This window comes from Kryptolebias marmoratus, linkage group LG1, assembly GCF_001649575.2.
Source record: "Kryptolebias marmoratus isolate JLee-2015 linkage group LG1, ASM164957v2, whole genome shotgun sequence".
Classification (NCBI taxonomy): domain Eukaryota; kingdom Metazoa; phylum Chordata; class Actinopteri; order Cyprinodontiformes; family Rivulidae; genus Kryptolebias; species Kryptolebias marmoratus.
In genome coordinates this window covers 4,405,819-4,416,102 of record NC_051430.1, presented here as the reverse complement: position 1 = coordinate 4,416,102, position 10,284 = coordinate 4,405,819, and the positions used below count along the sequence as shown (strand labels likewise).

At 40.9% G+C, this 10,284-nt stretch overlaps 1 protein-coding gene across 1 annotated transcript; it reads right to left on the bottom strand.

The window, feature by feature from the left end:
* Positions 1 to 975: 975 nt before the first annotated feature.
* Positions 976 to 6,956, bottom strand: sdf2l1 (stromal cell-derived factor 2-like 1). The gene is made up of 3 exons (XM_017440748.3): positions 6,713 to 6,956; positions 5,805 to 6,001; positions 976 to 4,534 (listed from the first exon to the last, which is right to left on the bottom strand). The coding sequence occupies exons 1-3, from the start codon at positions 6,888 to 6,890 to the stop codon at positions 4,256 to 4,258; spliced, it is 654 nt and encodes a 217-aa protein (XP_017296237.1). The 5' UTR covers positions 6,891 to 6,956; the 3' UTR covers positions 976 to 4,255.
* Positions 6,957 to 10,284: the final 3,328 nt, after the last annotated feature.

Sequence of the window (10,284 nt, the reverse complement as noted above, 5' to 3'; positions counted from 1 at the left end):
TGGACTTCTTACCTTACTGTTCAGTTTCTGCTGGTAATTATGAATAAATGAAGTTGATTCTTTGCCCTCTTGTGTTGAATCTGTATACGCCTACACTTGGTTCTGTCCAACATATAACTAGAGAGAGGACCAGGAGGCAGAAGTTGAAGCTGTGCGTGTCCTGCCTCTCCATATAAAGGAATGGGACATTTGCCTGAATAAAAACTAAAGGTACACTTCAGATCATTTCTTTCAGCTGTTGATTTTTGTTGATTCATGTTAACAAATATGGCTTTCTATGTTTAGTTATTTGAGGCTTACAGAAAAGCGTCATGTTGTACGGTGACTCTCTGCTCCTCCATTACCTGACCAACCAGCATGCTGACAGAAGGTTACTGGAAATTAAACTCAGGCTTTTAACAACATGACTCCTGAAATCTGGTTAGAGAAAATATTCAGTGTTGTATGATACCTTATTGTTCTCAAACACTAATAAGTGTTGCCTCTCATTTCTGTATAAAAACTACAATAAACAATGGCTAACCTAGAGAAAGAATATCTCCTAAAAGAAACACATCTGATAAATAAACCAGCTGAAACATTAGATTGCAAAATGAATAGAAGAGGGGGAAAAACTGCATATTTTTGGAAAAAAAGAGACAAGAGAAGAATTGTTTTATAATCTTAATGATAGATGGAAACAAACATTCAGATCACATCTAAAATCAGATCTTACTGTTAAAACCTATTCAATGCAACTTGTTCAACAGATGATTGCAATTCCCTCTTTAACAGAATCAAGATTCACATTTCTACTGCTGATGAAGACTTTCAGGAAGAATGTGAGACAGAAGAAATGCACCTTAAATGAAATAAGACTATCAGCTGACTTCTACAAACACTTCTGGCCCTAACTTTTCCTTTGTCAGGTTTTCAAAGAAATTATACCTAACTGTGATTTACCAGCCAGAATGAAACAAGGAGTTACTACCCTTATTCCAAAACCAACAAGTATTTAATTAAACTAGACAGGTTTTATAGTAAAACATCAATTCATAGTAAAATACAATCAGTACAACCACTGACTGAAGACAAAGGATTTAACTTGGTTTCAGATGACACCCTGGAACATCAGTTTATATTTATTATTTTGAATTCATACGGTTTTGGTCCCAAATTTTATCGCCTTATTAAGAAAAAGAGAAAAAGAGTTAAACAGAGAGGGAATCCTCCACTTTTCTATTCATGAAGGCAGCTGAAATGCTTGCTGTTCTTATTTAGAAAAACTGACCATGGATGACACAATCCTCTTTCTAAACAATTTAGAGCTAATTCCTAAATTACTCAAATTAGCCAGTTTGTTTTCAAAGGCTTCAGGCTCAGTATTCAACCATAACAAATGTAAATGATTAGAGATACATGGTCATGTTCTTACAGATGCTGACAACATTCGTATTAAACCTTCAGTAAAATGTCTTGGATTTTGTGTGACCAAAGATATTAAACTTGGCAAGATAATAAATATAAAAGAAAACAAATCCCTAAATGCAAGCCTGTATTAAATGCATGGCTGCAAAGAGCTCTGATGGCATTTGGGAGAACATATTGAACTAAAACGAAGTCCTTATCCAGAAGTATTTACCTTGCATATTCAATGGCCATACCCTGTATATTTATAAAGGCAATTAATAAACTAAACTTTAATTTCATTTAGAAAAAACTCCACTGTATCAAAAAGTCAGAAATAATAAAGAGAGGATGGCGGTCTGCTGTTTAAATGTGGTGCTGAAAGAGAAATGGTTCAAATCATTTGGAAATGACAGCACGTGGTTCTGTATGCAGAGAGCATTATTCAGGAAGGAAATAAAATGATCAGGGTAATAAGTTTCCTGTCAAACAGGTTGTGTTAAGCTTAAAACTTTTACTGTTACTACTATTGTTACTACAGTTTCAGTCGTAGTGGTTCCTCAGTCTGCAACAACAGGTATGTCTTAGATACAATCTATTCTTACAGCTCTGGATGGATAATAATGTCTGGTGCAGAACACACCTCAATGATCCGGCACCTGGTTTTCTTTGCTTTAAAAACAGTTTGATAAGGTGATGAATGGCCTTCAGTATCACATCTGTACAGGAGTACAGGAGTCAGCTTTCTTCTCTTGTAAATAACAGCCATGGTTCTACGTTTCACCCTGTACGCTCAAACAAACTCCAGCCTTCCATTATTCTCACAAAAAGATGCTGGAAACATGAGAAATAACTTGTCCTGTAAGTCCTAAGACCAAAGAAGTTCATTTCATAATTCTAAACAATATTTACCCATCCAATAAGTTAAGAATAAGATTTATATTGACTGCAGTTTTTGTGACACGGATACTGAAACAACTAAGCATATTTTCTTCAACTGAGCGTTACAGCTCCTCTCAATGAACATCATCTTAGGTTTAAACAAACAGGACCTGATTCTAAATAAGTTTTGAACAGTGGGACGAAGCTGAAATGCTTCATCCATCTTTATAGACTTTGTTTAATAAATAACTGAATGATAAATGACATGGTGGAATATGTTGTGTATTTCTCTTCACTTGGATCATTTTAGAAGCTGGTAAAAACCAGATCAGGTTTAATATGATGTGTAAAACCCTGGAACTGAAAGAGGACTTTCTTTTCCCAGGACTGCATGTTCAAACGTTCAAGAAGCTTCATCCGGAGGAACAGAAAACAGAAGGCCTGAGAGAGCGTCATCGTGCAGGAGCATAACGAATATCAGTCAGATTGTTTGGTCTTATCAGTTTACTGACATTAATGTGTTTGTCTAAGGCAGCAGGCTTGTGATTGGTCAAACTGAGTAAACATTTTCTATAAATAGGGACAAATTACAGTGAATTTAAAGTCTCCATTCTCTTGTAAAATGTCAGGTTTTTAACAATCATTTCAAAACTTTTCCACCTTTCCTGTGACATATATCCTGTAAAATTCAACTAGAAAAATGAATCTGTTGAAAGGGAAAACATAAAAAAGATGCATTAAACTGGTTGTGAAAGTGTGCACACCAACAATCAGCTGAAGCAGCTTCTGGTTTAACTCCAGCCTTCGTTCTTCTTGTTTACAGTTAAAGTGACTCTGATCCACCTGAAATCTGCAGGTCCATCCTACCGAGAGCTCACCAAGCCTGAAAATGGTCTCACTGTTAGAAAGAACCAGTCAGGAGAAGGTTACAGGACAGAAACGGGTCAGACTGAAGTTCTGACAATTTCTGCTTCGGTTCTACCTCCTGCCTTTCCCTAACCCTAACCCATCCAGGCTGATCAACCTGAGGACACAGGAACACGACTGGATCCCAGAGTGAAGCACGGTGAGGGCAGCATCATGCTGTGGGGTTGCTTTCTTCAGCTGGAACCGGGATGAAATGATAAAAGTTTCAAATATCTGTTGATTCAGGCCTAAAAGCTGCAGATGAAGAGGATCCAAACATGCATCTAAATCAACAAACCAGCAGCTTCCCCTCCAGGAACTGAAAGCAGAGAGAAGACCTGAACCTGAGAGAAGATCTGTCTGCTGACCTGAAGAAAGGTGACACAAGACGTGACAAATTTGGACTTTAGTAAAGAAGAGGGGGTAAATATTACAGTTTCTTCAACAAATTATCAGCTTCAGGGTGTGCACACTTATGCAACCAGCTTCTTTCCTATTTTTCTGAGTTATTTTTCAGTTGATTTATACAGAATATGTCACAGTAATGGTTAGACTGTGACATTTTAACAAGGGAGTGTACAGTTTGGTCAGGACTTGTTTCCCAGGTGAAAAAGAAAGTTGAAGCAGGTGTCACAGATCTAACATGAATGTACCGCACAGTGATTTATTCACTGCTAGCAGGATTTGCTTTGAAAGAGTAAAACAACAGACTTCAAACTTTATCATTACCAACTGAGAGAATTTATCTTTTAAAGAAAAAACTGAGAACCACCCTCTCCCACTCCCACCTATGGGGTATTTTAGAAATCAAATGAGAAGTAAAGCTAACGGTGGGTTTAACTCGGAGTGACCTTCAAAATTTTAAACACGTTTTTTTTTTTTCTTCACATTTTGTTAAAAAAGAAAAATAAGGAGGAAAACAGGCATTAAAAGCAGCAGGACTCCCCTGAAGTAAAGCGGACTAATGCAGAGGTTCTAACCATCACATGTTTAAGAGTCACTTCCTTCGGACCTGGAAGAGCCCCAGTCTGAAGGACTCCTCAGTCCTCCGGTCCGGGCAGTCTGTCTCTCAGCGGTAAGGTCACAGCTCGTCGTGGCGCAGCGGCTCCAGACTGGGCTGGATGAACACCCCCTCCATGGTGCGCCACCTGTTGTGCTGGTTGGGGGAGCCCATGCCGTGCACCTCCCTCTGACCACGGATCGGCTGGCCGTACTGCTCACCAGTGATGCTCAGGAAGACGTCGGTGCCCACGTGTTTGAAGCGCACGTCCTCGTCCCGCTCCCAGTGCTCCCCGTCACACTGAACCGTCCACACGTCTAGGTCATCCCCTTCACCGTTCTCTCCAAATGCACTGACTTCCTGCAGGAACAAACACAAGACAGGGTCACGATGTGGTGGCCTCTCACTGGGCTCTGACTGTTGGAGACTCAAAATTGTCAGGAAAAAGATGGATTTTCCATTACAGTCTCCCGGAGTTCTGAGTGTTTGTGACCAGTGAGCCGAAGCCAGACTGAGGTCAACCACTCATTGTCCCCTGCACATCAGTTACAATGAAGACCAAAACTGAATTAAAATAGAAGCATTTATTTAAAACAAGTGACTTGAATGTGTATATGTTTGTAAATCCATGGGGATCAGCCTCATCTGAAGCTNACAGAGGACTCAGGGCACAACCATGATGACTCACTGAAATGACATGAATTAGTTTATATGAATGTTGATTCAAAACACAAGATTTTAGCAGAGATTTCACCTTTTTATCAAACACCAGTGAGGTGTTGTAGTTTTTTAACTAGAGGAGATTAAAGATGCTGAAGGGAGGGAAAAATTAGCTGGAATCGCCCTTTAGCCATTTTCCAAATCGGAAACCAACTTCAGCTTCGTGGAATTGAAGGAGAATATTTTCAGCGAGTTACCTCGGTTGTGTTTCACCGTAAGTGGCACTCTTCTTCTTCTGGTCTTTATTTTAGCAGTAAGGTAGCAAAGCTGCGCTCTTCTTGGTAGACATTGAGTTTGGCTGCAGCTGCACACAGTTGCAGCGCTTCCTACAGGAAATTGGTGGAGCTACGCAGAGAACCACGCCGTTCAAAAGCCTCGTTTGGATTCATGTTTTTATAAAACACTGAGGTCTGGACCTCGGGGTCCTCAGTGGGAGCTACGGCCCTGGATGTGACCAGTGAGCCGTGCAGCCGCATTTTCAGTGGCCAGTTGTTTTAAATTATGGCCTATTTTTGTGAACACGATTTGTAAAACTATTCTTGGCCGTGAATGTTATTTTGTTGTCCACCTCTACCCACATTACCTTCCTCAGCCTGCTTTCTGCTCACCTTGACAGCTGCCCCCACCTTAATGATTTAATCTGCAAGAGCACACCTTTGAAATGAAGACGGACAGATTTGGATCAGTTCCTAATGATTATTTATCATCAGACATTAGACCTGGCCATGCGGGGCTGTAGCCTCAGATGCTTTCTGTCAATAAGGAGCGCTCCCTGCAGGTTTTAGACACCCGGGACAATTCTGCAAGTTTGTTTGAATAGAAAGTTTGTCACATTGTTGATGAACATGTTCAAAAGTAAACTCCCAGAAATATTCACTTGTCATTTACAATGTCTGTGTGATTTCCTGACCTGGTTGTGAGACAGTGGAGAGCTGAAGTGGTGTGTGTGGAGGTTCCGGCCCGTCTTCATGTGTGTGATACGAATGGCCTGACCACATTTGATGGTGGAGCCCCGCTGGCAGGGATGGTTGGGCTTTCCTCGAATCTGCCAGTAGCTGTTGGCATCATCTGCGCTCTCCACTCCAGTTACAGACTGCTGGCCGCTGCCTGCACACGCGCACACACACACACACACACACAGTCCACTCTGTGTCAGATCCAAACCAGCCTGTCTGAATGCTCGTTAGAGGTTTTAAAAGCAGCAGGTGGTTGGAAACAGAGCAAACCAGGAGCTTCAGACACATTATTCTAATGACAAACCAAACGACTATCAGAATGAACAGATTCAGTCATTTTGGCCCATCACTGAAGGTGAAAGGGCAAAAATGAGTGTGTATTTTAGCTTGACTGACATGTTAGCAAAATATCTCATAAACCAATGGACGGACATAAAGGAAACTCTCAGAAAGTAATTATTGGATGTACATCTACAACTGATTAACTTTTGGAGGCGATCCAATACAAGATGGCCGCCACAGCTATTCAATATTAGCAAACACAAAAATGTCTCTAACTCAGTTAAGTTTACAGATACTGAGCTAAAATTAACAGTGATTGTAACTGAGAGTCATTCAGAACATATAGCCTGAGACTTATTTATTAGATTTATCCAAGCAGACACAAGTACATCATTCCTCAGTTAAAAACTGCCATGACAGGCGGCGGGCGATATGCATTCATTACATTCACTGCTAGGCCTTTAATTAATGACCAGGTCTTTCAGGTTCAGCATGTATGAGATACGAAGACAGAGTGGGTTCTGTCCCCACCGAACCCCGGTTCTGGGTTTTCGCGGTGCCTGGACCGGTTCTGTCGTACCTGAGCCGTATTTGACATCGTGGGAGTGCAGGCGGACGTTGTGCCTGGTGTTCAGCAGTTTGACCAGAGAACCGCAGGTCACGTAGTTCAGCTCCGAGTCTCTCCCGTCACAACTGGACCACAGCAGCAGAACCAGTAGGGTTCGGAGAACCCCGCGGACCAAGAAAGCACTCTCCATCTCAGCAGCTCGGTTCTACCGGTACCGGGATAATGCACGCAGGTACTTCCGAGCATCGCTCTTGATCCCAACCAATCAGCGCGTGACAAGTTCAAAATACGGAAACAACTGTCGGCCTGTGATTGGTCGGAGTGTTTCACTCCGTCACATGGGGTCCGCTCCTCATCTGTCAGCCGGCGTTTGACCCGGTTAGAAGTGTGGACGGGCGGGGCGGGTGGAGCATTAAACAATGACGTGTGTGTGTGTGTGTGTGTGTGTGTGTGTGTGTGTGTTTGTGTGTGTGTATTACAGCCGCTCTTTCAAACTGCAATCAAACTTCAAAACCAAACTAATAATAAACAAATAATAAAGAGCATAAAAGACAACAAAAAATTTAAATAATATTTGTGTTCTGAAGTTTCATCTGATTTTAGCTTGTTTAAATTCTTTAAAACAACCAGAGTTTGTCTGGTTTTCTCTCACTTCAAAGATTTTAACTCGTTCATAAATAAAAAAAAAAACAGAAGTGTCCAAATTTTAGTTATTTGTTTGGATGGAGAGTTGTTAAGCAAATCTTTCTGTTTGGTTTCTAAATTTAGTGCACAAATATATTCTGTACAACTGGTTAACTTAGAGATAACCAAATTCAAGATGGCCACCACAGCTGAGCAACCTTCTTCTTCTTCTTCTTCTTTTTTTGGGGGGGCTGTTCTCTTTTTCAGGGGTCACCACAGCAAGTCATCCTCCTCCATCTAAACACAAAACTTGCTGTAACTTGGCCAGTTTTATATATATTAAGCTAAAATTAGGTGTGGTAGTTGAGAATCACGACTTTAAAGCATTAAAGAACATGAGCAGTGAACTGGTGTCTGCTAAAATTATATCATTTTCCAAAAAACTTGAGTATTTCTTTTGTGCTCATAAGCACGTACACTTCCAGGTTCTTTCAGGCTGAAGTGCTTCTGACAATAAATAAAAAGTTTGTATTTTTAGCTCAAATCAACTTTTATTTAAAAAAATCTGATCAAGTGATGTCAGATTTATTTATGGTGCCACATCATTCAGTCATTTCTGTGAGCTTTTTGTATAACCCTAATCTACAGCTTATAATGTAGCTTATTTGTCCTACCTGCCCACTTTGAAATGAAGGCTTTCTGCAACTGCTGAATGGCTTCAAGACCACAAAACCCTCATTTAGATGGAGTGGCAGGATACTATTAGCAAATCCCTTTTTCATATCATACAGATTACATTTTATCCCATACCACCACACAATTCACTGACTTGATTCATAAACTTGAACAGTAGTAGTAGCAGGCAGTATTGTATTTAGTTTAGCACACCTACTAGCATCTTACGTTGCTTATACGTATGGCTTATCTACTTTTCCCACTGACACCAGGAATTTTCTCGGTGCTCCCATTTGGTTACTCTTGGCCTGCTCCCAGCTTCTACCAAACCAGCTAAGGTCAATTATCTATGGTGACCATAAGGGCTGTACAATATATATATCACAAATTTATCATCATCACAATATCAGTGAGTGCAATATCTATACTACCAAGGACTGCTTGGACTGCATTAAACTAACATACAGTACCTATAAAACATACTCACCCCCTTGAATGTTTTATCTTTTATTGCTGTTATAAATCAGTCACAGTCAATATAAATATAATTTTAAAAAAACTTCTTCAATGCAAAGGAAATTTCTGCAGAGTAATACCATCCATTCATCCATCCATTTTCTTTACCCGCTACTCCTTTATAATAAAAGTATATAATGAAAAAAGTACTTGTACTTTTCAATCAGTACATGGATGCGAAAGGATTTCCACACAGTGCCTTCATTTTTATAGACGGGGAAAGGAAACTATGAGTTTGATGGGTGAGCTGCAGTCTCTCGTAATTCCCCTCCTCTCGTCCAGGTGAGGCAGGGTGGTGTGCAGGAGGTTGGAGATGGCCTTGGCACATCTCTGGTTGGCTCTATAGGTAGACTGTAGTGGACTGAATGTGTCAAGCAGGACTTCAGGACACACACAAGTATCCCATCAGGTCCTGCAGCTCTCCTGCTTGTAGCTTCTCTAAGGACCCTTCTCACATCTGACTTGGTGACAGAAGGTGGGCTATCTTTGCTGACTACGACATTAGCAGCAGCTGTTGTGGCTTTGGAGTGGGTTTTATCATAGCTAGATTTGGAGTGTGCATAAATGGTGTTCAGTTCATTAGGAAGGATTAGGGCTCATAAAAGCAGAGGGCTTACTTTTAAACTCAATGATGGTCTGTAGTCCTCTCCATATGAGTGGAGTTTCATCCTAGAAGTCTGCTTCCACTACTTCCTGTCCTGCTCTTTGCTTTTGTGACAGTCCTCAGGAAGTTGTAAGCTGGTGCTCTGTTAGCCATCATGTCACTCGTCAGCCTGTCAGCCCTGATCGCATCTCTCGGTCTGCCCATGGTTTCTGGTTTGGGCAGATCTTGACTGTAGCAGTAGGAGCAATGTAAGCAGTCTAATGTAGCACATCTGTAAACTCACTCAGTGCAGGTCCAGCAGAACGTCTTCCAGTCACATTTACTGAGTGCATCTCTCAGTGTGGCTTCAAATTGGTCGGTCCAGCGCTTGATTACTTTCATTATAGGCTGGAGATCTTTTTTTTTTTGTATTTTGGTTGCAGAAAATTGCAAAATTGTTTTCCTCAGCTTTGAATGTGTGACCTTGCAATCTTTGCAGGAGGTGGTTAGTCACTTAAGGCCAACTGGTTCTCCGGATGATGCTATTCCACCTCGATTATTCAATGATGTTTTTCTTACTATAGGTCTCTCTGTCCTTGCTCTTGTAAATAGTAGCCTGTCCTCAGGTGTTGTTCCTGAAAATTTGAAACATGCAGTTGTCCAGCCTCTAATTAAGAAACCAACCTTGGATCCTGCTGTCCTGGCGAATTATAGACCTATCTCTAAACTGCCTTTCGTTTCAAAAATTCTTGAGAAGGTAGTCTATAATCAGCTAATGGCCTATCTCATTGAACATAATATTTTAGAGGTTTTTCAGTCCGGCTTTAAATCATTTCATAGTACAGAGTCAGCTCTTTTAAAAGTTTTTAATGATATATTTTTAGCAACTGATTCTGGTGACTGTGTTGTCTTGGTGTTGTTGGATTTATCAGCTGCTTTTGACACAGTTGATCACAGAATTTTATTTTCCCGTTTGGAACAGTGGGTGGGCATTGGTCATATAGCCCTAGACTGGTTTAAATCTTATTTGGCCAAGCGTACTTTCTGTGTCTGTCTTGATGGCCATAGGTCCTCCTCTGTTCCACTGTCATGTGGTGTCCCACAGGGCTCAGTTCTAGGCCCTCTTCTCTTCTTGTTGTACCTCCTTCCTCTTGGCTCTATTTTTAGGAAATATGGGATTGCTTTT

Coding starts and splice junctions, on each gene's coding strand:
- sdf2l1 (XM_017440748.3), bottom strand. CDS start 6,890: ATGGAGAGTGCTTTCTTGGTCCGCGGGGTTCTCCGAACCCTACTGGTT. Junction 6,002..6,712: donor CGATGTCAAATACGGCTCAG/GTACGACAGAAC, acceptor GCGCGTGTGCAG/GCAGCGGCCAGCAGTCTGTA. Junction 4,535..5,804: donor CTCCACTGTCTCACAACCAG/GTCAGGAAATCA, acceptor TTGTTCCTGCAG/GAAGTCAGTGCATTTGGAGA.